At 54.7% G+C, this 26,292-nt stretch overlaps 1 protein-coding gene across 1 annotated transcript in view; it reads left to right on the forward strand.

Moving 5' to 3' along the window:
• Window positions 1-26,292, forward strand: part of LOC102480792 (CUGBP Elav-like family member 4) — a 68,453-nt gene that overhangs the window by 34,756 nt on the left and 7,405 nt on the right. The window contains exons 2-8 of the mRNA XM_014593233.1: window positions 12,229-12,357; window positions 12,584-12,663; window positions 13,087-13,230; window positions 14,275-14,422; window positions 15,593-15,742; window positions 19,590-19,655; window positions 21,067-21,147. Coding sequence (XP_014448719.1) covers window positions 12,229-12,357; window positions 12,584-12,663; window positions 13,087-13,230; window positions 14,275-14,422; window positions 15,593-15,742; window positions 19,590-19,655; window positions 21,067-21,147 — 798 coding nt within the window. The remainder of the gene's footprint in view (window positions 1-12,228; window positions 12,358-12,583; window positions 12,664-13,086; window positions 13,231-14,274; window positions 14,423-15,592; window positions 15,743-19,589; window positions 19,656-21,066; window positions 21,148-26,292) is intronic.

Genomic DNA, 26,292 nt, shown 5'->3' on the forward strand with positions numbered 1-26,292 from the left:
CAGGAATGGCCTGATGGATGGAGGGGAAGTATCATAAGAAAGAAAGGAGAAGGAAAAGAGGGGGTGTGCAAAGCCATCAGAGGTAAGCCTGATGCTTATCTGGAAAATTGCTTCTTACCCTTAGGACAATGTCTTCATAGGATATCTCTGGGAGGGGATGGGGGGTGCCCAGGCTCAGGCATCAGGACACAAAATGTGGGTGGTACTATGAGGCCCAGCCTAACAGGGCCCAGGAGAGTATGCAGACAGCTGGACAGCTAGAGGCGCAGTGCCCAAGAAGAGATGGCCATCCCAGCAAAGTCTCATCCACAGCTCTTTCAAGCCCTGCCTACATGGTGGTATCACCTAAGTCCTTTTAAGAACCCCAAACAAAAATACTGATGCCTGGGTTCCAGACCAGTCAATTAAGCCTGTATTGTTTAGGCATGAGATTTTTGAAAGCCTCTGAGTGATATCCATAGCACCCAGAGCTGAGAACCACCATATTTCAAGATAAAAGACACCTGCTACTGCTCCGTGAAAGGTTATCCTGAGGAAGTAGGAGCAGCCTTTGGTACACCAGGGGCAGGGCCTGTGCTCCGAGCAGATCCAGGGAGGCACATGAGGTAACTTTTTTTCTGGGCTCTGCCTTGGGTCTTGCATGGAGGCCAGTGGGATGTCTGCCCGGTTTGGAAAGCATTATCCCCACCCTGGGTCATACTGGACAAGGCTGGGCCAGGTGGCCTCTGAAGGCCATCCACCCACCACCAAGGATCACCAGAGCCCTTCGCACAGGGTCCAGGAGTAGGGAATGGTCTTGACAGCTGCAGCCTCTAGGCCCATCTCTCCTGATTTGAGTGTGACTTCTGAGTTAGACAAGTGACAGAGACTGCAGAGCTCACACCTCCTCAGGAAGACAGCCGCAACAGCTTCTCCATCGACCCTCAGAAAGCTCCCCGGTCAGTGTTAAAATGAGCCATGGGTCAGAGCAGCAACTTTCTTGGGCTCCCTTAACACTAAATTCTGTATTGGGTCTTTGGGGGTAGCAGGGGACAAGAGAGACCCATGGCCACCAGCCCGCTCTGTGAGGCTGTGGGGAGTTGGGCCACAGTTGGGAGGATCTGAAGCTCACATGGGTGGGAGGTGGGTCTGGGGCCAGGTCATCGCCAGGCAGCAGCACCTGCCCCTCAACCTGATCACTGTGCAGCTCCACTGCTCAGCTAACGAGCCCCTGCTCCGTGGTTAATAGAGACAAACAGCTCTAAGTGGGTCTTTTATTTCTTCCCCAGCATTTGTGGCCACCTGGAGTCGATTCTTTGCCCTGTCAACGGATGTTTTTAACACCATTCCTTGGTCTCTCCCCGCTCTCCCCTGTGGACCACGCTGCCCCTACCCACCCTCTGCAGAAGCCTCCTCCCCTTGTAAGAATAAAGCCCCGCTTTGTCTGTCTCCTTGAGAGCCGAGGACAAACTGGCCATAATTTATGCTCCCGCATGATATAAAGGAAAAAAAGGCCCCATTATGCTATAAATTATCCTGTGATGGGTGAAATGCTGGAGAGTGTGCCAGACGCCAGCGGAAACCCCATTAGACAACAGGGTTCGGCTGCCGAGAAGTCCCTACAGAACTCCAGGGCCGTCTGTCGTGTGCCACGCGCCTGGTAAGGATAATGTAGCAGATCAAATGTATAATCAGTTACCTGGAGAGAACGCTGCGCGCCACCGCCCCAGCAAAAGGTGACTTCTACATAGAACCGCTGCAGCATCCCAGGGTCCGACTGGGAGGCCTGACACAAACTCACAGCTCCAAAGGCCCAAGGGCCAGAGAAGGAGGTAGGGTGGGGAGGGGTACGGCATCTGGACCCCTCACTTGTACTGAATCCCAGGGCTCAGCACCTGCCCAACTCAGGGCCCCATACTGGCCCATTGCCTCTCAGAACACAAGAGATGAAGGTGAAGGAGCCATTTGTGGCTTCCCAGGGAGTGGTAACAGAGCTCAGGTTCTATTTCTCTCTCCTCAAACTTGCTGCAAGCCCCCTGAGGACAGAGCCACCCCCATGAGCCCTGTTCTCGGGAGCCACACATCTGTGTTCTGAGCAGTCACTGGGAGCCAGAGAGGAGCTTTGGGAGCTAGAGCAGGGACTGCAGTTGGGGGTGATTCTATCCGCAGGGTAGACTCCTAAGAGATGAGGAAAGAGGACCATGTCAGCCGAGATATGAGAAAGAGAAATTCTGAGGACTTGGGAGGAAAGAGCTTTACCTCCTAGGGAACCCAAGGAACTCAAGGCTGCTGGGCCGTGGGCAGAGTGTGGGGCCAACTGTGGAGGGACTATAAGACACAACTCGGGGCCTCTGGGGAACCAGGAATTGACAGGTTCTGCTCCTTGGGAGCACAGACACCCCACTCGCTCACCTTGCTGAGCTCCGAACCCAAGCCTGGGCCCTCACACAGCAGTGTGGGTACTGGGCGTCCTGCCAGTTGTTGGGTGGAGAGGGATGCGTGGAGAAGGAACAGCATGAGAACTCCAGGGAGCGCCACCTCCTGCCAGGAAAAGGTGTGACTGCAGAGCTCAGCTTGGGTTAGACCACCCAGTGTGAGCCCTGGCTTTGGCAAACACTGGGTGTGAATTCTTGGCCAAGATCCTTCTCTGTGGCTCAGTTTCTTCATCTGTACAGTGGAAATAATAGAAGACCTGCTCTCCCTGTGCTCATCTCCATGTCTGGACCCTAACTGATGGGTGAAGGAGAACTGGGATGTTGCTGCCTTGCACCTCCTGGAGTGAGTCAGGACTGCAGTCACAGCGGGCACTGCAGGCTCTGGGAGGAGCTTGTTGTGGGCTGGTCTGGGCAGCGCCTACCGGGGACAGCAGAGGCCCTGGAGGTGGGTCCTACAGGCCCTTATCATGTATGGACTGGGGTGACACTGAGAGCTGTTGGACTACAGAGGAACCCATGAGTGCTGTGAATCAGAGCTAGTCTGAGCCAAGGGTGGGCAAGGCAGGCGTTGAGAATAAGCGCAGGTAAGGAGAATGGACCCAGGACTGAGGCCCAGGCTGAGCTTCCAGCAGTCAGAAGTGGGGGCCCAGGTCTGGAGCCTTGGAGAGGGGCTTAGGTCACAGTGAGAGGGAGAGGAGGGGGAGGGGCGTGTACATGCACGTGTATGTCACTACTGCTCCCATTCCCCTTTCTCACTCCCTGCTTCCACACATGCTGTGTTCTGACCTGGGATGCCTACCCTTGTCCCTCCTACCTGGCAAACCCTGCTATGAATCCTTCAGGGACCAGCTTAAACCTTCTAGATCCATCTCTACCCCTGTCGCTCCAGTCGCCATGCCTCTACTGTACCAGTGCCCATTCATCTCCGGGGGCACTTGCTTGCTATTTTTCAAGGGTTCCTGGAGGTCAGCACTGTGTCTCCCACACACATCAATGGGCCAGGTCCACCGCTGCAGCCCCAGTACTCACTGAGCGAGTGGGTCATTTATTCATGCCTGGAAACATTTATTCAACACCTACTACATGCCGGGCCCTTTCAACGCTGGACATTCGGCAATGGATGGAATGGGCATGCACGTCTCAAGCATGGAGGAGAAGGGTTGGGGTGATGGTGTGTGGGGTGCCTGTGTGGCCACTTATTGCTCAGGTCATTTGAAGCCTTAGGCTGCTCTCCATGAGATGGGAGCCCCAGAGTGTTAGCCAGCGAGAGTCAGGATCTGCTTTGGCTGCTGTGTGGAGAGCAGAGAGCAGGGGTTCAGTGGGTGTGGGTATCGGAGACTCCTGAGGAGGCGACTGTCATGCCTGTGCAGCTTAAACCAAAGGGGGAAGGGGGAGGGTTGCTGATTCTGAGTGCTTGGAAGGCAGAGCTGGCTGGGGGCATGCAGTGAAGGGGGACTGGATCTCCAGACTCTAGCCTCCTCCCACCCCCAACATCAAACAGCACCAGTCCCGGAGGGAACAGAGCAGATCAAGGCCTGGCACTGCCTCCGCCCAGGGGGGGCCAGAGCCCAATGAGGGTCTTCATTTGCATCCCATTGAGTCCCCCCCACACACGTCCCCATCCAGGCAGCCTTTGATCTGGTTTGATGTCTCCTTCAGCCTTCTTCCCAGGCAGGAAGGCTTTTATCCTCGGGAGGCAGCTCCCAGCCCAGCTGCGTCCCTGGCTCTGCTTTGACACAGTGTGGTGGGGAAGGTGGGAGGGTGTAGCATTCTGTCTCAGTTTGCTTCATGCTGGGAGTCCTCCTGAGGCCTAGACTGTGACCCTATGTCCCAGGTGAAGGAACTGGCTCCTGGGAGGGTGACCAGCCTGGTCACATGACTGCAGAGGGATCCCAAAACTGTGGCCATCCCCACAACAGGCATGGTTGGATTTGCAGGAGGGAGTGCAGACCCCGCCCTGTCCTCGCCTCCCCACATGAAAGGCAGGTCTGTATTGCCTGCTCGGGGACTGAGGTGGCTCTATACCATGGCTGGCGAGGAGGAAGCAAAGGAGGCCTCTGGATTTGAGGGCAGGACAGTCAGGCAACCCCTACAACTGCTCAGATGAATCTGTTTGGCCTCCACTTGTGCCTTGGGAGCATGGGCGCTTGACTGGTCTGGACTGGGAGAATTAGTGGAAATGGCACATAGGGAGCTCAGTGTACCTTCAAGGGAAATGTATTTTGGGCTCAATCCAGATAGGCCTCCTGGAAGAGTATGAGAAGCATCTCCATGGTCCCCCAGATGCTACAATTTGGTCAGGATGGTATGAAGGAAGCCAGCTTTGCAGCTGGCCAGGGCTGGCATGATGATGCTCAGCTTGCTGTCCCTGGGGCCTCACTATATCCCCAGGGATATGGGTGGGCTTCCCAATTTCCTGCCGGCATCCCTCGGTCAGCCACAGTAGAGGCTATAACAGGCATAGCCACTGCATGCAGTGAGCATGCACTCTGCCAAGCACCGTGCCCAAAGCCTCAGGTATCCAAACTCATTTCATCCTCTCGCGGATCTGCCCCCAGAGGGCACATGGCATGTCGGAGGTTGCAGAGCCAAAAGGTGTAGAACTGGGATTTGACAAGCACCTCCAGCCCCATCCAACTCCTCCTGCGGAGTCAGGAGATGAGCTTTCCTGTCCCCTCCTGCAATTGGTCCTCCCTGACCCACAGATGAAGTTAGAGAACAAGTGTCCTTAAGGCTGCCTACGGGACCTTGGCCACCAAGATCATCTCCAGGGAGAGCAGATGGTCCTGGGACCCAGGAGCCACCATGGTGATGGGGAGGGCAGTGAAGACCTCACAGTAAATGAGCAAGGCTCTTGCTTGTCCTGACCCCCAGGACCAAAGGTTTTAGAGCAGGACAGAAGCCTCCAGTTCCTCATTGTGTGTGTCTGGCATTTTCTCCCCAATCCCAAACTGCTGCCTGTGAGTCTCCAGACCTCCCAGCAGCCCCTCTGCTCCCTTCTCCTCAGCTACAGACCTCGAAGCCGTTTATTCCCCACCCTGGTCCCTGGTCATGGGGCTCTTCCCAGCTCGCGTCCCCCACAAACCCTCCCTCGGCAGCTGGAGGGAAGAATAGTAAAAGTCTATTGCAGTAATAAAAGGCATTAACCATCTGAACACTCGTCCACAGCGGCCCAGCAGCCGTCTTATCCTTAAGCAGGAAATATTGTTTAATGCCGATGGTAATGAGCGAATCAAATTTTGAAAATTAAACCGGAATTTGAGCATTAGCGCCAGGATGCTAGCATTTGGCAAGTCAAGTGGCACTGCTGTCACACGTCTTCTTCCCCTTCAGGGGTTTGCTCACCCTGCAGGGCCAGCAAGATGCTCCCCACATGGCTGGGGTGGAGGGGGGCGCTAAGGCACAGCCCTGAATTTCCCCTTAGGGGCAGTGCTAATCCCAACGTTCTACAGGGCGCCTTGCTTGTCTGTTTTCTGGGCTCAGCCCTCACAATGCAAGTCCTTCCAGCCCAAGCCCATCCTGCCCTGACACCCTGAGTGGAGAGGGCCCAGGAGTCTCTATCTCCCTCATAGAGAGACAGATCGGAGGAAGCAGGACATTCTGGCAGCCAGGCTCCACTACCCTTTCCTGAGCACTTGTGGCTCTCCAGGAAGTGTCACCCGCCATGTTTTATAGGTTGGGAAACTGATGCTCAGAATTAGATTGGGGTTCTGGGAAAATAGAACTGAGTCCTGAGGTCAGAGAAATGGGAGATGTTATGTGTCAGAGGCAGGGAGAGCAGGCACGAGGCGGTTGGAAAAGCAGTCAACCTTGCCCAGGGTCCCATTCTTGCAAGCCCTGTCACAGGCCAGGAGCACTTGTGAGCGGCTGAGAAGGGCAGCCACAGGGTCTTCCCACCTCTCAGCTTTGGCTCAGACTCTGTGTGGGACTGGAGCTCCCAGCATCTGTTCCCTGCACATTGTAACTCCAGCACCTCCTCCTGGAAGTTTCCAGGGGTTAGCCACCTCCCTTCCCTCTCCCACACAAACCCCTCTCTGCCATACCCTTTGCCCCCACTCTGGCCTGCAGCCTAGAGCTATTGGATATGATGGCCAGGCCTGTGTTCTCTTCCCTGGAGGTTCCATGGGGCCCATGGACCAAACACTGGATTCTCCAGGGAACTTCGAGTCATGCACAGTTGCCCAGAACATTGAAAAGGGGCTCACTGGGACCCCAAGGCTCATCTCAGATGCTCTGTTTATGCCCTAGACATGTAGTAAGTGCTCAATAAATGCCTGTCGAAGGAGTGACCAGAGGTAGACTGAGGGACGCCAGGTGCTCTGATCCAGCCCCTCCTATGGTTGCTGTAAATACCTTCACCTGACACAGACCTAGGTACTTCTCCTGTCCACTACCTCGTCAGCTCCCCCAGCTTCAGCTCCTGGTGTGAGTTTCAACTGCCCTTACCCCATGGTGGTAGGACCTCCGGGCACAGCGAGCCAAGGTACCCGGTCTGAGTCCAGGCAGGGCTGGACGAGCACCCACCTTCCCTTGCGCAGCCCTTCTGGAAGTCACAGGCCTGCTGCCAAGGGCCCAGGTGCTCCCTCCTACCTACAGACAGGGGCAGAAAGCAGCACCAAGGGCTGCGGGACTGTAAAGTAAGAGAGCCGCCACAGACTGGTATAGTCCAGGCCCAGCTCTGGGGCCCCAGTGTGCATCCTGGAGCTCCCCGCTGCCCCATCTTCCTCTCCAGAAGAAAGTAGGACCCTTGGTATCATCCGTGTCCTGCCCAGCTCTGCCCTTTTGTGGCCCTGCTCCTCTCAGGGCAGGTACAGAAGTTCTGGGGGTTACTGTGTGGCAGCCTGGCTGGCCTGTCTCATCTGGGGACTTGCTTATAGTGAATGGTCTGTCTCCCTCTCCCCTCATCAGCTCCCACTTTGCCTCTCATGTCCACTGCTGGAGAAGCAGTGCTTGGAACAGTGCCTGACACAGAGAAGGAACTCAGGGAACAGCTGTTGAGTGACTGCAGAAACGTGCTCCCCATGCTCTGCTCCTTGACCAGGAGGAGCCCATGTGAAGATCCAAGGATGGGGAGGTGATTGGCATCATCTCCAGGTCTCTGGCAGGACCTATGCAGCCTGACAACCAACATTTTTGTGTGCCAGGCAAAAATGTTGGCACATTTTTGCCAACATTTGGTTCAGCTCTGGGAGTTGGAAAGTGAGGACAACATGGTCCCCTGCCCTGAGCTGGGCCCTGTTAGGTGAGAATGCTGGTCTCTCAATGCCAGTCCCTGGTTGCTCACCATACCACTGGGCCCCCTTGGGGTCTCAGTGACATCTTACCCAGGGGTATTTTCAACCTAACTCCACCCTGGCTCTGAAGCCTCACATTGCCTCATTCAGAGCAGCAGTGCCTACCCGCCCACACACCCCCACATACCCCCCCATTGTGGGAGGCAGTGGGCTCAAGGTTGAGGGCTCACCAGAGACCACCAGAGCCTCACCATCACCCAGGGGTCCCAGCTTAAGCAGCTGGGCAGTGACCAGGGACTCCTCGGCCTATACAGTAGTTAGCGGTGTGTGCCAATATAGAGGAGGTTGAGAACCAGTAGGGAAAAAGCCTCTGAGTCCTCTACCTAGGGTGGGACCAGATCCAAGATGCCAGCCACATGGTACTCTCACCCATCTGATGCAGTTTAGGACAGTGCCTCAGGAAAGTGTCGGGGGGTCGGGGAGGTTGTCCCTCTTAGCTGGTCAGCCACAGTCTCAGAGTCCAGTCCAATCTGTTTCCCCCAAAGCCCTCCCCACTCTCCGATGTGAGGGAGAGACCTCCAACCTCTCCCCGTCTATGCCCTATGCCTCACAGCAGGAGGGGCTTTGCTGGCCAAATCAGGGCAGGGGAGGCCAGTGGCACACAGCTATCCACGTCTTCGTCCTCCTGCACAGACAAACTCAAGCAGTCATGACTCTTTTTTTTTAGAGAGAGATTTTTGCTATAGGGTGCGTGTGCTCACCGGAGAGACAGAGAGAGACAGAAAGGCAGAAAGCAAGAAGTCACCTCCCCCCAGGGAGGAAGGCCATGCCGCTAATCCCTTCTCCTCCAGTCACCTCTCAGGATCTTGGGCATGCACATATACGCACCCTATAGCAAATATCTCTCTCTTAAAAAAGAGATTTTTTTAAGCTGCCGGTCCAGGATTCGAACAGCGGTCAACTATGTGGGAGTCCAGTGATATAACCATTATGCCATCTGCTGGTCCCCATCATGACTCTTATCACTGCTTGCCAGACAAGGTCCCTGCACAACCCTGGAAACCTCTATGTGAGGAGGGCTCAGTTGTCCCCAGTCCATAGATTTGAAGACTAAGGTGTGGAGCAGTTACCCGGCTGGGAGACAAGAAGCTGGAGTGTGAACCAGTGGGCCTGGCTCAGAGGAAGTCCTCTGGTGAACCTGGAGCTCTTTCAACCCCTGGTCTGAAAGCCAAGCCTTCAGAAAGCCCACACACTAATAAAACCTAACTGGAAATGACGGCGATACACACAAAACATACTTGAGGGCCCTAAAAACAAACATTTGAGATGTGAGGGGTCAATCCAGGAATACCTGGAGGAAGTAACCCTGGAGCCAGTTTCTTTGGTTTCATGGAGCCTTCCAGAAAAAGGATAGCTCTAGTTTCCCTCGAGAAATCCAGTGGGCAAGGAGGTGGGGAGCCTGGCCCTTTACATGTTCAGGAAGGTCTCAAGAAGGAGTGGCTCAGGCCTACAACTGAGAACTGCATGATAGAGGGAGATTTCAGGAAAGAGAAGGAAAGAATTAGCCAAAAAAGAAAAACAAAAAAACAAACAAAAAAACCCAATTGGCAAAAGGGAAGTGGCTGGATAGAAAGGCACGTGTGGATGAATTTTAATGCAATCAGAAAGCTGTCATAATGATAATAAAGGAATACATTCAGACGTCAGGAGAGGGGAAGGCAAGAACTGCGGCCCAGCATTTAAATCAGGCTCCTCTGCAGAGGAGGTGCCTTCTCTTTTCTTCCTTTTTCTTTCCAAAGGAGGAAATGGAATTTTTAAGCAGAAGGGCCTGGGATTAGCAGGGGGCGGTTTTCCCTTCTTGGTCTTTTTGGAAATCCCATTTAATCAGAGCCTTTTAAAGACACTGAGGGTTGGGGCTGGCGTGGGCAGTGTAAGGGAGCTTTGGGCCTTGCATGGAGAGGAGTTTGAATCGCTCCTGTCACCATGCAAGGAACGTGTGGCTGCCTCCTGGAGTCGCACTCGGGGCTCCCACCCCTTACTCCATCTCTGCCCTTTCTGCCCTTCTCTCTCTGCTCTTTGTTTCCATTCTTGTTCCCCTGTCTACTGCCATTTTCTGTCTCCTATTCCCTCTATGCTTCTAATTCCATCTCCTCCGGTCCTTCAGTCTCACCTTCCACTCTCTTCCTTCCTTTTAGTAAAATTTTTTATTTAAGGTTTTTGCCATAGGGCATATGCACTCATCAGAGAGAGACAGTGAGAGGGAAGGTGAGAAATCACCTCCCTGGGGAATGGCCATGCCACAATCCCTTCTCCTCCATTCTCCTCCTGGGATTTTGGGCACGCACGTGCACAAACACACATCTGGTATGACTTTCAAGCTGCCGGGTCTGGAACTGGAAGAGCAATCAACTATGTGGGAGTCCAGCGTTGTAACCACCACACCACCTAGTGCCCCTCTCTTTCTTCCTTTTGGTTTCTTAGTTCCTGCTCTTCCCACTCCAGAGCTTGGAGTTGGCAAGCCAGGGGGCCATGCCTGTAGCCCTAGAGATGGAGTGGGAGTGTGCCCCAGAGTCCTGACCTGATCCAGGAGCCAGGGAGGACAGCCCAGGCTGGGATAGGTCATTGGGCTGGAGGCTCTGGGCCCCAGAGCTTTGACTGAGACCAAGTACTATGGAGGACCAGCTGGTGTCCTGACCTAGAACTGGCAATGGGGCTCTGGAGGAGAAGCTAGGACCCTGGGCCACCTTACCACAGAGAGCTTGCCCAGTACTTAGTGCATTTGGGTCGAGGGGTCCCAGCAGGGATCCCTATGCTCAGAGCTTCCTAAGTGCAGGACTCTGGAGGGGCTTGTGAAGGAGAGCAAGGGCCTGGAAGCTTCTGCTTTGCTCCAGATCCCAGCCAGTTTCTCAGCTCTAGGTGAACACCCCTGGCAGAATGGACAAGGTGGGGCCTCTCTGAGGGAAGAGGTACTAACCACATTGAATACAGAACACAGGGTCCTTCGGAAGAAACACTAAAGGCCCTTGGCAGTGTGGGACCTCCATTCTGCAGCATTGGTCGTGTGGCAATCGTTGCAGAGCCCACAAACACCTTGGGCGTGCCTGCTGAGTGTTGCCACCCCTGGGACCCCATGCCAGTCACCATGGCTGTATGCCAATTTAGCCCAAACGGACTGGTGTAAAACGACCGTTTATTATGCTTGGAATTCTGTGGGTTGGAAATTCACAGGGCACCACACACGGAAGGTTGTCTCTGCTTCAGGACAGTTTGTCTCAGCTGGAAGATGCAAAGACCGGGAGCTGGAATTATCTGGGGAGCCATTCACTCACAGGCCTGGTGGCTGATGGCGGCTGTCAGCAGGGGGCCTCAGAGCCTTTCCCAGTGGACTCCCTGTGTGGGCTAATTGGGGGTTCTTCACAGCTTGGAGGCTGGCTTCCACTGAGCAAATGTTCCCCAAAGAGGGGAATCAGTGCTAGCTGATCCCTTTTACTGCTTAGCCTTGGAAGTCACCTGACAGCACTCTGCCACCCTTTATTGGTTAGGGCAGTCACAAGCCTCCCCAACCCCAACCCCCAACCAGGTTCAAGGGGAGGAACATAGACCCCCTTCCTCAGTGAGGACGGAAAATCCCATTGAAGTAAGAGCCTGTGGGACAGAGATCCTTTCGCAGTGGTTTACAAACTGCTACAGAGCCACCCAGCAGTGTGATCTCTGTCACCCTGAGCACACTGCTGCCTTGGGGTCAAACTCGGAGTTCATGACAGGACGTGTGGAGGCCATTGGATTTTACAGCGTGAACAAACTGGAAGGGTCAGACCAGGGAGAGCAGCCGAAGGGAGCTGTGTCCCTGGGTATGGCATGCGGTGTGCATGCATTCATTTTTCGTGCATTGTGTAACTGTACTGAAGACCTACTGTGTGCCTCAGGGGAGGGGTCTGGTTTCCTTCCCCAGAGAGCATACAAGGGGATGGGGCACGGGGAAGGCGAGCTGGCACGCAGTAAATAAGGCTGTCGGGACACTGGGCGCTGGGACATTGAATACAGGAGGCGGAGGGGAGCAATGGTGAGGACGCATTTCAACTTAGGCCTGCAGAAACATTCAGCCCTGTGGTCTTGGAGTGCTCTGGTCCCCGGTGCACTTGCCAGCTATGATTAATTCTGGCACCTGAGGAAGACTGTGTGTGTTTAAGAGGGAGGAAGGGGACGCAGACTCCTGCGCTTTAGTGAGAGACCAGGCCAGGGGCTTCGCTCCTGCTCCTGGCTCGCAGCCCGCCTCTTAGGCAGGAGGAGGCCGAGTCGCTGCAACCCAGCTCCCGCTTGATTCAGCCCCGCCTCCCTCACCGCTCCCTCTGGCTATGCTCTCCTCTTCTCCCGTGCCCCTTCCGACCCCCTACTCTCCTTCGCTCCCCTTGCGACGTCTAGCCCGCGCCCCGCCTTATTTCCGCTACCCCTCTCGGCTCAGAGTCCCCGCCCTGCCTCCCGCCCAGCTCTCGCCTCTCCCGTGCCCTCGCCCTCCCCAGGCCTGTCCCCGCGCCGCCAGGCTCCCCGGCCCAGGTAAGCATCTCCTAATTTTGTTCTAGAAGATAGAAAACTTTTCGTGGGCATGCTCAACAAGCAGCAGTCCGAGGACGACGTGCGCCGTCTCTTCGAGGCCTTCGGGAACATCGAAGAGTGCACCATCCTGCGCGGCCCAGACGGCAACAGCAAGGGTGCGTGGGGGCGTGGCGTGGGTGTGGGCGTGGCCTCCCCCAGTCCCCGGAAACAAGAAGGGTGTTTTAAGTTCTAGGTCTTTCTGTGTATGTCTCGGTGTCTCTCTTTGCTGCCTTCCCACCCCCACCCGACCCGGCCTCTCCCGGGCCCTACCCCTCAGTCCCTGAGTGCTCTTGGGCTGCCTGGTGCTCAGGGACAGTGGCTCAGCTTCTCCTGCCCCTGCAGGGTGCGCTTTTGTGAAGTACTCTTCCCACGCTGAGGCACAAGCCGCCATCAACGCTCTACACGGCAGCCAGACGATGCCGGTGAGTGCGCCCCCTTGGGGCGGGAACGGAGCAGCAGCGCGATCAGGATCCCTGCACCCTGAGGGCCCCGCCTGAGTCTGCCCCGCGACTCAGATCCCACATTGCCAACGCGTGCTGCAGTCATGACCTGCCCATGAGATAGGAGGGCATGACCCTTACCCAGTTTCTCGGACAAGGACACTGAGGCCCAGAGCTGTTAAGGAACTGGCCCGAGACCACGTAGCTAGAAAATACCCGCGATGGGGTTAAGAGCTCATGCCCCCGGGGGAGCGCTGATGTGACCCGGATAGTGCCCGATGGAGAGGGAGGGTCGGGCCCAGGCCAGGGCACCGACTGCTGGGGGCGAGGACCCAGGCCAGGGCACCGACTGCTGGGGGCGAAGGTGCTGGGGCAGGTGGGTCTCATGCGCTGTCCGTACCATAGGGAGCCTCGTCCAGTCTCGTGGTCAAGTTCGCCGACACTGACAAGGAGCGCACGATGCGGCGAATGCAGCAGATGGCCGGGCAGATGGGCATGTTCAACCCGATGGCCATCCCGTTCGGGGCCTATGGCGCCTACGCACAAGCAGTAAGTGGGGGCGAGGATGGGCGGCGTTCTGAGCTCACTGCCCTGGGAACCCCAGGGAACAAAGACACCTAATCCAAAATACTGCTCCTGCTGTGGACAGTGCACCAGGTGCCGAAATGAACTCAGGGAGTGTAACCTCAGAAGGGGTATGAGAAGGCTGGTCCAGTTGGGGATTGCTGCCAGGGGGAGGTGGTTGCTGTCCCTAGTTCTTAAGGAGAGAAGCTGGGAGAAGTCTCTGGGCAGGGCCTCAGGGTGGGTTTTCCTGAGCGCCTCTCAGCTAAATCAGTAGGATGCACAGAGGGGAGAGGAGGTTCAGGTGCTAGTTGTCATTGCCCCACCCACCACACCCCCACAATTGGAAAGGTGTCCTCAGGCCTTCTGGTGGATCCTGGTACGATGTCCCCAAAGCCCTCCACACTCACACTGTCCCTGCAGGTTCCTCAGTTCCCTCCTCAGGCCTCTGACCCACTACACCCGGGCCTACTCTGTCAACAGCTCCCCAAGCTGCCTCTGGACTTGTAATCACAGCCCTGGAAGGATGACCCCGAGGAAGCCCAGATTTCAGGCTCTAAAAATGAAAGTAAATGCACTTCCTCAGCTGCACCCAGCCACTTCCTCTGTCCCCATTCACCTTTGAGATATCTGGGGTACCCGGGGTTCTTTTCATGGTTCTCCTGATACTTCTACCCAGAAGACTACAAACTGAGACCCTTTTAGACAGAAATATGTGCTGTGTCTCTGGAGGCTCATCTAACATGGTGGAGCTGACCAGCACCCTCTCCCACCCTCCGCAACAATGTTAGAGCCCCACAGACCCTACCTTATATCTTGATCCAGTCACCTCTCAGGTCAGTGAGCCTCAATAGATACAAAGACTAGGGCAGGAATAGAGGAGACATCGGGGCCCTCTGGAGGGGTGGCCAGAAGACTCTCAGTGCCCTGGGGCTCAGGGCCTGAGAGGCGGGCCTCCAGGAGTTGAGCCCCCTGGTGGGGAGGGATGCCCCCTGGAAGCGCATGATATTTTTTCCACTTCTTCTGCCCCAGCTGATGCAGCAGCAAGCGGCCCTTATGGCATCAGTGGCGCAGGGTGGCTACCTGAACCCCATGGCTGCCTTCGCTGCCGCCCAGATGCAGCAGATGGCGGCCCTCAACATGAACGGCCTTGCGGCCGCACCTATGACCCCAACCTCAGGTGAGCCGGCAGGTGCCACCCAGGGCCTAGCCTGACAGAACAGCTGAGCCTAGGTTGGGAACTAATTTTGGCTACCAATGGGTCACCTTGTGGGAAGACTACATAGGGCCTGGGACCAATTTGTCTCAAAAATATTCTGGTACCTGGAGGGCCAGGGGAAGACGGGGTGTGGCCCATGGTTGGTGAAAATTCTCTCGAGTTGTTTGGCCATTTCAGAAAACAATCCATCTCAATTTCTATTGATAGTAGATAACTGCAAAGAAGCAGATGGGAAAGAAGAGACAAAATCCTGCCCTTGGAGAGGTGTCAGTCTGACCAGTGAGAGAGGTCTGAGGGGAGACCTCATTTGCATTTTCCAAGACAACTATACACAACAAGCTATAGAGAGTTAGAGTTATCAAAGGAAGGGAGAGCTGGCCACATGGGTACCAGCCCTTTCTGACTTGACTGAAGTGACCAAGAAATACTGTAGTTAAGTGTGAACCAAATGTGGTTAAAATCAAGGGCGCTGAGATCAGTCTATGAGGGAGTCTTCGGAAAGTAGATGGGAAATGTGTATTTAAAAAAAAAAAAAAACTACTCATAAATTTCAAACTTTCTTTGCCATAGGGTGCATGAGCTCACCGGGGTAGGGGGAGAGAGAGAGATAGCACCTCCTTTCCCAGGGTAATGGTCACACAGGACTTTGAGCGCACGCACACACACATACACACACACATATGCCTGACATGATTTTCAGACTGCTGGGTCTGGAACTCTAACCATGGAGTCAGTTATGTGGGATCCAATGCCTTAAAAACCACACTACCTGTTGGCCCCCATTTCACACTTTTTTTGCTCCAAAATAAACATACACTTTCATTCCATTTTCTCACCGGCTTTTTGAAGCCCTGTTCTATGTGTTATAGGTTCACGGATAAGCTGTTGGTGGTCAGGGAAGTCTTTGTGGGCTTGGTGGGACTTGTACTCTGCCTTGAAGGATGGATATGATTGGGATGGGTGAAGACACTCCAGACAGGGAGATGAACTGAGTACTGGTTCACAGAAAAGGCTGAGCTGGTGTGCAAGCTCCAAGTCTCTCTCCAAGAGCTTGATGCAGGGGATAGGAGGTGGAGCTCTATGATCACCCTTGTTCTGCTTGTCTCTCTTCCTCCCCACTCCTGGAACCAGGTGGCAGCACCCCACCGGGCATCACTGCACCAGCTGTGCCTAGCATCCCGTCCCCCATTGGGGTGAACGGCTTCACTGGCCTTCCCCCACAGGCCAATGGACAACCTGCCGCAGAAGCTGTGTTCGCCAATGGCATCCACCCCTACCCAGGTAAGCACATCTGGTAGCTATTCCTTCCTCACATATCACATCCTCATCTCTTCTGTCCTTGTCCTTGCTGTTATAAGAAGGAGCACATGGGTCCTGCTCTAGGTCCCTTTCCTGAGTGGAACCCCAGATGTGACCAGTGTCCTTACCTCCTACAGAGATCCTGTGAGAGAGAAAGACCAAAATACCACCCTTGGGGATATATCAGTTTGGTCAGTGAGTGAGAACCCCATTCCATGAGGCACTCTATGGGAAGAAAAGAGACAGATCCTACAGTTGTGCAACCAGGTAGAAATGCTAGTAACTGCAAATTAATTGAGTGTGAATTTGACCTATATGAAGTAAGGGAGTAGAAGCTAAAAGAATAACCAGATTTAGTGTTAAATAGGAAAAAAGAATCTTTGGGGAAGGAAGTGGAGGTGTATTAATTGGTAGTCTACCCAGTACATATCAGCCTGGCCCAATGGTGTACACAAAGCTCTGGTCAGCACCTTGGACAGTGAGTAAACAGTGGATCAGCACTTTGGACAGCTCTCTACCCACTGGATCTGCAGTCTGGCACGTAATCTCCATGAGGCCTGTTCTCATGAGCTTGGTTCTTCTCCAGTTTAGTAGTTCTCACATAATGAGAATGCCTGGTTACCTGAAGCAGCTCCTCTCTCTGGTCTGGAGGATGACCTGAGAGCAGGACGGGGAAGCCAGGCCCAAAGCCCTAGAGTAGACTAGCAAGGGGCAATGCAATAGAGATGGAAGAATGCCATCCCCTTCCTGGAGAGCAGAGGACAATGATACAGGAGCCCCATAAATATCAGTAAGTTCCCAGTCTGTGTTGGATTAGATGGGGGTCCCAGGAGAAAGGCAAGGCATGGGCCTTTCTCCTAGGAGATCAAAGCCTAGTCGGGAGCACTATACATCTACAGAATGATGAGACCATAAGCAGAACAAAATTGGACCATATGAATGTTCTCAGACTTCAGGTGCTAAAAGTTGCAAATTAAGGGAGCGTTCTTCAGGCTGAAGAAGCCTTAAGAAGTCTCCATGTGTGGGGAGTACTCAGATCAGATTTGAACAGATCCGGCAGACCTGGAGAGGTGAGGATGAACAGTAATGCACTCCTGTGCAGGGACCTGTCCTGGGGGTGGGGGTGGGGCAAACAGAGCAAAGCAGGCAGGCCAGTCTGAGGTACATAAGCAGGAAGGGCAGTTATACCTCCCACTCGGTGCTATCAGAGTCCCGTATGGGGCTTTACACAACCACAGACGCCCAGAGACTCTAACTTTACTGTCAGGAATGAGGCTCAGATGTCTGTAGCATATCAAAGTTCTACCAGCAGCAGAGTATACAAACACTATGCTAGAGGGAAATAGAGAAGGGGACTCTTGACTTTGAACTTGGTCCTCAGTCCCATTTCAGTACTTTCCCTGCAGTGCACCCCTCTGTCCACAGAGAGGAGGCCAGAGAGGTCTAGAAAGTCAAAGTGTAAGGCCCAGGGGATTTGGAGTATTGTTCAAGGATGAAGACTCAAAATATTAGGGGTAGCAGGGGAGGGTCTTGGCAAGCTGGAGGTGGGAGAGACCCACCATTCAGGCTCATGGGCTGGGAGATGCCATCCTCAGCACATCTGGGTTGCTTTATCCTCTGCTCCACCCTGCCCACAAGCCCATCTGGATCTCCGGATTCTGGAAACCTGCTCCTGCCCCACCCCCTTCAGCATCTGTGAGCCATTTCCCTCCTGGAATTTGGAAATGTTTCTTTCCCCCATTTGTAACAATCTGCCACATCTCATAAACAATTCCCTGCCAGAGCAAGAGGGAGGGATGGGGGAAGGAAAGGAAAAAAAAGTAGTACATTAAAAAAATTAATTTACATCTTTAAATGCAGAGTTTGGAGCTGCTGTAATGAGCGAGATCCTTCAAAATGTTCACTCTTTGGCAGTTACTAATGAGGTCGTTAAGCAGAGATGTAGAGAGGGGTCTCATAAATGCTTTCCTCCACTTCCTCGCCCCAGGTGGCTTCTCTATTCTCCAACCCACGTGCTGAGATCACGGTGGAGGCACATAGTGTGGCCTTTACTGCCACATAACACTCTTGAAGGGTGGCTCCCAGAAATGTTACAGACCCCTCCTCCCTTCCCTCCTTGAGCGCATTATTTGCTGAGCCATTACTCTGTCCCTGACACTGCAGGGTATTGCCGTGTTGTTGTGCAAGTTGTATTTTGCATGAGGGCACCCAGCTATGTGCCTGGAGTAAGGGGCACCCATTTCTCATTTGCTTAGTCACTGCTCAGGTGAGCAGCTAGGAAGACCATGAGAACAAATCAGATGTGGCTCTCCCTCCAGAGGGCCTAGAGGCTGGCAGGTGACAGGCAGAAGGAACAGCAGGAACACCCCGTCAAGCTCATCACAGCTGGGAGCTCTTGGCTCCAGTCTCCACGGTGGGGAAATATAGGGCCAGGTGTCGGCCTGGGACAGTCCCAGGCAGGATGGCACCTGCATTGTGGCCTATCTTCAGCTCTGCCCTTCTGAGCAGAGCCCTCATGGGCCAGCTCCTCTGCTGCATCCATTTCCTGGGGAGAATCGAACCTGCCATCCTGCTTTCTCTGGGGTCCTCTGCCTCAGGCTCTTCCTGGGATCCCGAGGATCAGGTACTATTTTTGTAGTAGAATATTACTGAGACTCGGTGATGAGAACTCAGAAGGGAAGTTTGGGAAGGCTATTCAGTCATAGGGCTTGTAAGCTTGGCACAGCCAGTTAGCTTGGCTGCTGGGTTGACAGGCAGATAAGTTGAAATGGTTTTCTTCTCACAACCCTTGGCTTATCTACTCTGCCCTAACCATAGTGGAGGGTGGGTCTTCCCTCTAGATGAACATCTGTCTCTGTCCACCTCCCTGGGCTTCGAAGGCAGACCCCTTGCAGGTCAGTCATTTCTGGCCTTGGTCACCAAAGGCAGTGCCCACTGCTGGTGCCTGCTTTGGGCTGTGCCCATAGCTCTTGCAGTGATAGCAAAGGCAACAGAATGAACCAAGTAAGCCTTTTCCTAGCCCAACTTCCCTGAGTTTCTAGCGCAAGTATCAGTCCAAGGGACTACACCTTGCAGTAGGTGCGGATGGCCAGCATCACAGGCCAGAAGGTGGGAGGAAGATTCTTGAACTTCTGGTTCCTCTTCCCTCCCTCAGCCCATAGGGCAGCCCTCATTGTGTGGCTGGTCCCTGCTGAGAGCCATCTGAGCCATGGCCCAGGAGTGGAAGACCCTTCCGTGCCTTGTGTAAAGTCCCTAAGAATGAAGGAGGGGTCCTCTGTTTGAGTAGAAGCTGTTGCCCTGGGAGGACAGGGTGGTAGGGGGAGGCCTCCCCTGCCTTTTCTACCACTTATCCAGCACCTGCCAGAATATCCACTCATTCACTGCCCCTGACATCTGCTGGGATCAGTGAGGATGAGCCCGCCCTCCTGACAGCCTGGAGTCCTCTCCCTCACTTCCCCATAGCCCAGCTCCAGAACAGTGCCCCTCATGTATCACTTGACCACTAAGTCCTCATGGTCAAGCCCTCTTCTGGCATCTCTTCCTCAACCTTTCTCCGTCTTCTGCATGAATCACCCATCAACCCCCACCCCAGGCTGGCAACAGTCTGTATCCCCCAGTCAGGGTGGGCAAGCCTCCTAAGGGGCCCAGGCTGCAAAAGGGGGACACTAAAAGTGTCCAAAACTCAGGGTTCCTATCTCAGGCATCCTGTCCCAGGACAGAGCCTACAGTCGCTTAAAAGGGCAGTGCAGCCACATGTTGTCCCCATGGGTGTTGGGGGAGGGGCCCATCTGGGCACACTGCTGACCTCTGCCCCTTGGCTCCCCTGCAGCGCAGAGCCCCACCGCCGCGGACCCCCTGCAGCAGGCCTACGCTGGAGTGCAGCAGTATGCAGGTCGTTAGTATCCGCACGTCCCCACGGCTCTGCCCCGGCTACGGTCATCTCTCCACACCTGGGACACCGGCATCCCCACCCCATCCCAGATTGGACCCAGGCTGCATGGGGTGGGGGGAAGGAGGGCTGTACTGCAGAGACACCCCCACTTTGGGCTGGTCCCCTAGCATTCAGGACCAAATTTACCCAACATGACATAGTGCCCTGGCAGTGGTGAGTGGGCAGAACTTCAGAGAGTTGGAGAGTCGGGATGAAGTTCTGCCCTTGCTGTGCAGTTAGTTGTCTTTGAGGCCAGATTTCTCTTCCCTATGGTGCAGCCAGGGTCAGTTTGCCCAGGAGCACCCAACCACATAGCAGCACTTGGGCAAGGGTGGACCTGGGGTGCTGCCCACTACAACCCATGGTCACAACGTTTGAGAGAAGGAGGGACTCTGGAAGAGAAGCAGCTTTCACTCCCCTCTCCCAGCCTCACACAGGCTCGAGCAAGTACTACAGAGAACAGGGAGAAGGGGCAGCCAGACTGGGAGAAAAGGAGAGGTGAGAAGAGACAAGTGGCCTTGAGTCCCTGAGCCCAGGCCAAGGTGCCAGCCAAGCTGCTTTCCCTCACCCCTGGACGGGGCATTGGGCCCTCAGTCACTGCTCCAGCCTGTTTTCTGGTGACTGGCCTAGTCAGAGTCCCTCTCTGCTTTCCCCTACCCCTCTGCCCCACTGAGGACAGTCAGGGGCTGTCTGACAAAGTGAGGACCCAGGTGAAGCTGGCCTTACACATCCAGAGCCCAGAGGAAGCTTCCCTGGTGCCCCCCCCCCTCAAGCCCTGCCACTCTGGGAGCTGGGCCAGGCTGAGGAGGGAGCTGGGTACCCCTGCCTGTTTCTGACCCTTTTCCAACCGAGTACAAAAAACATCAGACTTGTCCAACCTGGTCCTCTGCCCTTGAGGCTAATGCCCCTCCCCTCCCCCCACACACATGGAGACTCCCCAGAGGCACACAGATGGCATCTGAGTGGGAGTGAGGGTACATTAGCCAGAGCCAGCCATGGCGCGACCTTCTCGTGGGTTCAGGGGGGAATCGTGTCCAGAGCACTCTGATGTTTGTGATTACCCATGCCATGTGTGTTCCACACATGTGGATTGCCCACTGTTTCAGATTAAACTTGCTCCCCGCCAGGCACGCACACACATGGGCGTGCATACACATGCACACACGCATGCATGTTTCTACTCTCTATTCTGCCACATCTCCTTCACTAGTACTGAAAGCTGGCTCTTCATTAAGTGGCTGAGCTGCAATGCACTTTTTGGCTGGTCTTCCTTCCTGCTCAACACTGAAATCTCTCTCTTTCTTCTTGCCTCTCACCCTGTCTGTCTCTGCGTCCTGTCACCGTCTCTCGCCTCTTCTCTTTGGCCCTCCAGCAGCCGCCTACCCTGCTGCCTATGGTCAGATAAGCCAGGCCTTTCCTCAGCCTCCTCCAATGATTCCCCAGCAACAGAGAGAAGGTGAGTCTGCGGCCGGGGCTCCTGGGCCCCCTCTTCCCCTTCTCTCCCCAAAGAGGCTGCTCACCTGTGCCTTTGGCTGGGTGTGGCACTACAGAGGTGGCCATGGTTGCGTGTTGTGTTGAGGGAGACAGAGGCTGTGAGATGCAGTACTTTCTAGTCTAAGCATGAAGGTGTGCTTCCTTTGGGCAGCTCTACAGGCCAGAGTCGTGGCTGGCCGTGGGGCAGGGGACTGGGCAGATTTCTGAGACCTGGCAGGCCACACACATGGCACCTTCCCACTCCCCTCCATCATTTGCCACTGCCTGACACAGGGCTCACATGACATTTCTTGCTCTGTGGTTCAGGTTGTCTTCCTTTCCTAGCAGCCCCTGAATTAGTCCATAAACAGAACCTGGCAGGGGTGAGACATGTACTTGCTGGTGGAGGCCTTGTCCCTGCCCCAGGAAGTTCCTAATCTCACAGAGGAGACAGCTGTGGGCACCGAGTAGGAAACAGTGAATAACCTGAGGTGGTCGGGAGGTAAGCCCCTGGAGGCAGTGGGTCCAAGGATCCCCCTCCCCTCCTGCACACTGGCCAGATTTGGGGGTGAAGAGGACAGGGAAAGAAGGAGTGCTCATGGTGGGCAGTGTAGAGAGGGAGACTAGCTCACGATAAACAGGGCACTCATGCCCTCTGGGTGACCAAAAGCTCCCTGGGCAGCACTCCATGGGCAGTGTGAGGGAGAGGATGGAGTGCCCCAGACAGGCCTGGAGGAAGAAGGGGGTCCTAGAAATCCACAGCCACAGTCCTGGTGTGAGGCAAAGTCAGCAGGCTTGGGTTGCAGGGACCACATGATGGTGCCCAGTGTTCTCCTATCCTAGTACCTGGAGACCCACATGAGCAGGAAGACAGGAGACTGGACAGAAAAACCCACCCTCAGGGGTCCCGTGGTACACTCAGCTTGAAGGCTGAAAACACTGACAAGGTTCTGTCCTCTCTGTCCCCATGGGAAGGGTTACCCTGGCAGTGAGGCCACAGAATCTGCCCTAGCAGCCCACATGGCCAGGAAGTTCTGGTGGTCTACAAATGCCAAACTCGTAGCCCCTACAGCAGATAGTTGTGGAGCCATGGGATGGACGTAGTCCTGGAAAGGAGCTTGGGAGGTGCTGGCCCCAACCCTTCTGTCAGACAGGCCCCAGAGCCTGGATGGCTGAGAAGCTGGACTTTGAAGCAAACCCTTCTGGGACTGACTCCAGCTCTGACACCTCTTCCCCATGTGACCCTGGACAGATCACTCCACATCCTTGACCTTAGTGTCCTCACTTGGAAAGTGAGATACTGAAGCCCATTCCCTGGAGGGGATTGAGGCTCAGTCTTGCTCTGAACTCCATTCAGTGAGCATCTAAGCACACAGCCCCCCTCTCCAATGGTCACCCTTCCATAGCTATCCATGAGGCATCACTCCAGCTCACTTGCTTGAGGCAGCTCCTGACATCTGTGTCCTCAGACCTTCCTATGCACAAGGGAGCCAAAGTACAGGGACCAGAGGGGCACACAGTGGGGCCCCTACCCATACCCTGCAGTCACACCCACAACCATCGGTGAAATGGGCTGAGGGTTGGGTCATCAGCCCTACCTCCTCTAGAGGGTCCCTACCTTTTCTCCATAGTCCAGTTAGATCAGAGTCACGGGGTAATATCCAAGAGTCCCAGTGCTGCTGGTCTAGGGCTAGAATGGAGAGCTGTGCCCCTAGACCTTAGTGCTTGTATTTCCCACTGGCTTCAGGCTACAGCCAGCTCCCGCATCACACTGGCCTGTGGGCTCAGGGGTCTCTAACCCCTGTTACACAGGCAAGCATGCACACGCACATAGCTGTGCTATGGGTCACAGTGGGTCAGTGCCACCCTGACCAACACCAGCACACGTGACAGCCCCCCTTCTGTCCTCCTGCCCTCTCTCACCTCGTCCAGTGCACCACCCTCACACCTAGGCCTGAACTCCTTGTACCTTTCTCCATCCAGGCAGCCTCAATTCCCCTCCTCTGTTTTGTTCCCTAGAACAGGCCTTGTAATTGCAACCTCTCAGGGCAGGAGGATCTCCCAGGATTGTCCCCACACTCCCAGGGCCATGGTGCATAGGTTGAGCCATTCCAGGGCAGCAGGGGATGGGAAAGGGTAAGAGATGAACTCAGATACCAACAGACCTGTGTTGTATCCACAGGCGAGATTGTGGCTCAGGAGTGGGTTGTTGGTAAGGCTTTGGTGGTTCTGGGGGGTTGAGCTCTCCAGCACAGAGGTGGGGGGCAGGGGAAGCAAAGGCCTGGAAGACAGGCTGAAGGGAGGATTGGAGCCAGACCAGAGTCGGGTCCCACAATATGGTCTGAGCCATGGACGAGAAGAAGGCTATGTTTCTCCAGCACTGCCAATAGTCACCTCTTTATGTCATGGTCACATCATCTGTGGAATACCACTGAAATATCAGAACACACTGGTCACTGGGGAGAACCCTCCTGCCAGCTCATTGTCTCTGGGCTGAGCCTGAAAGCCAACAGATGCCTGAATCCCCCAGAGGCTGCCTGCCCCATGGGGATGCTGAGGTTGTCCTCAGGGATGGCTGAAGCTGTGGCTCTTCTAGGAGCATAGCGGGGTCAGGAGCAGTCACTGCCCATCTCTGAAACTCTGTTTCGCCATTTCTCAGAAGCCTGGGTTGGACCAGATTGATCTCTGAGTCCTGCCAGTTCTTCCACTTGGATATTCTGTAATCTGGGAATGAGGGTGCAGAAAGGGCTGGGAGTAGCCGAATGAGACAGCATGTAGGCTCACTGTGTGTTCAGGCTGGGGCTAGAGAGGCATCCCCGGGGGCTCAGCCATACACCATGAGATGGGTCTGAGCCTGGAGCCCTGCCTGTGAAGGAGAGCAGGCGTAACATCTTCGTCAAGAAGCTTGCAGAACTGAACTTGCAGGGAGGCCCCCAGTCTGGACAGGGGTAGAGCTGCTGAGAAGCCCCAAGAGTGAGGATGGGAAGAGGTGAGAAGGCACGCACTTGGCCAGAGCTGGGAAGGACAAGGTGAATGCCCCTGCCGCTAGGGAGTGGCCAATCTTGTTGGAGAGAAAACCTCCCAAACAAAAAGAGAAAAAGCTCAACCCACAGAGAATAAAGTTTGGACTCTGGGGCATCAGCAAGGAGAGACCAGAGGTACTTCTGGAGAGAGAGGGTGTGGAGAGAGTGTCTGGTGTAGGTCCTGGAGGAGATGCAGTCTAGCGTGGGCCTTCGAGCTTGCCCCTGCTCCAAAGAGGAGGCCTCACAGGGCAGAAACTAGTGAGAACATGGCATGGCTAGAGGGGACAGGATGAGGGGAAGGCCACCAAGGCTCAGAGGAAGCCAGCCCCAGCATCCCCTGCAAGTGGTGAGGGACACCCTTGTGCCTGGTTCTGAATGTACCAGCCACTCGCAGAGTGTGTGGGGTACAGCAGTCTGGGGAGAAGCTGGCAGGGTGGGGTAGGGCAGGTAGATGTGCAGAGCAGGGACCAGAGGCCAAGGTTTTGTCAGTCAGGGGAGATATTACTATAGGGTGTGGGCCTCAAAGGGTGGAGACTGATGGAGAGAGGAAGGAAAGAAGAAAGGGAAAGGAAAGAATGAAGAGAAGCAACAGAGAATCTTCTTTGCTTCAGAGCCTCGCTGGTCCCAGAGAATCAAGACTGATAGTTCTGCCATGAAAGCCACATAGTGGCCCACGAGGGTGTCTTATAGCCTTCACATGTAAGCTCACGCTCAGGTGTCCAGCGAGTTTCAGCCTCTGGTCAGAATCTCAATTCACACGCATCTCTAACAAGGGCAGTGCTGTCTCACCATAGGTTGGGTACTCATTGAAAATGACCACGCGTCACTAAAAACGATTAAATTATACGTGGCCTGTGCTGTTTAAAATGGCAGGAAATAGACTGCATCTTGAAAATATTTTCATTTCAAATTGTATTTTGACCATTAAGAAAAAATTGAAATCTTTAGTTGTTTGGAAGTTTCAGAAATCAGACTTCAACGGTGTTCAAGGGATCAGAGAGCGGGGATTAGGCTTTCATAGATAGGGCTAGGGAGGAGAGCATACCCTAAGGAGGCAGATGGCCTGGGTTCATGTCCTGGTTCCACATATCCCTCCCCTGCCCCTCAGCCCTGTGTCTTAACCTCTCTGGGCCTCAGTTTCCCCATCTATGAAGTGGTGATGACAACAGTTAAGTCAGAGGGTTGTCATAAGGATGAAGTGAATTTTAACCTCCATACAAAGTGCTTAGAACAGCCAGGCATAGTAATTCATGAAGTAGAAATTGCCGGGCTGTTATTGTTTAAAGAAATGAAGAGACTTTTATGTTACAAGGCTTGAGGGTACCCTGGCTCTCGGTAGGAGCCCCAACCCTATGTCTAGTCTGCTGTAGGAGGTTTGATAAGTCCTGGTTTCCACGTTCAAGACTAGGGCTAAGTGTGAGGTAGAGGGCAGGGTTGGTGGGCTGTAGCAGTCGGATGGGAAGGTATGGCTGCAAGTGGAGGGATGGATGGGCTGAGCTGCTACCCCAGGGCACTCCAGGCCTCAGAGTCTGAGCCGGGCCTGTGGGTATCAGAAAGGGAAGTGTCTCACCAGCACCAGACAGGGCAGCTCCCTGGCGATTCCTTCTACTTCCCAGAGCAAGGGCTGGGCAGAAGGGAGGCCCTGCAAGACCTCCTTGTCCTCCCTCTTCTTAGCACCTCATTTCCAGGGACACAGAGGACCAGGCTTTGGCATGTTCACCCCTTCCTGTTGTTCACTTCATCTACAGAGCCCCCAGAGTTGCCAGGCCCCCTGTTACTGATCTGCTTTGCAGGAAAGGCAGCTGAGGCACAGAGAAGTTCAGTGACTTGCTCAAGGGCAGCATAGAGACCAGAGCTTAGTCCTGGGGCTCAGCGCCCCTCACTCTCCCAGGGCCACCCTTGGATCTTGAATGAAACCTCCCCTTCCTAACCTTGCCCCACCCTCCCTGCTGCGCTGCCTAACTCGCTCACCTCTCCTGTCTCTCTCTCCCCACCCCGCCATCCCTCCTCCCTGCCCACCCCCTCCCCTCACCGCAGGGCCCGAGGGCTGTAACCTGTTCATCTACCATCTGCCCCAGGAGCTTGGGGACGCTGAGCTGATGCAG

Source organism: Tupaia chinensis, unplaced genomic scaffold (assembly GCF_000334495.1).
Source record: "Tupaia chinensis unplaced genomic scaffold, TupChi_1.0 Scaffold139952_1, whole genome shotgun sequence".
Taxonomy (NCBI): domain Eukaryota; kingdom Metazoa; phylum Chordata; class Mammalia; order Scandentia; family Tupaiidae; genus Tupaia; species Tupaia belangeri.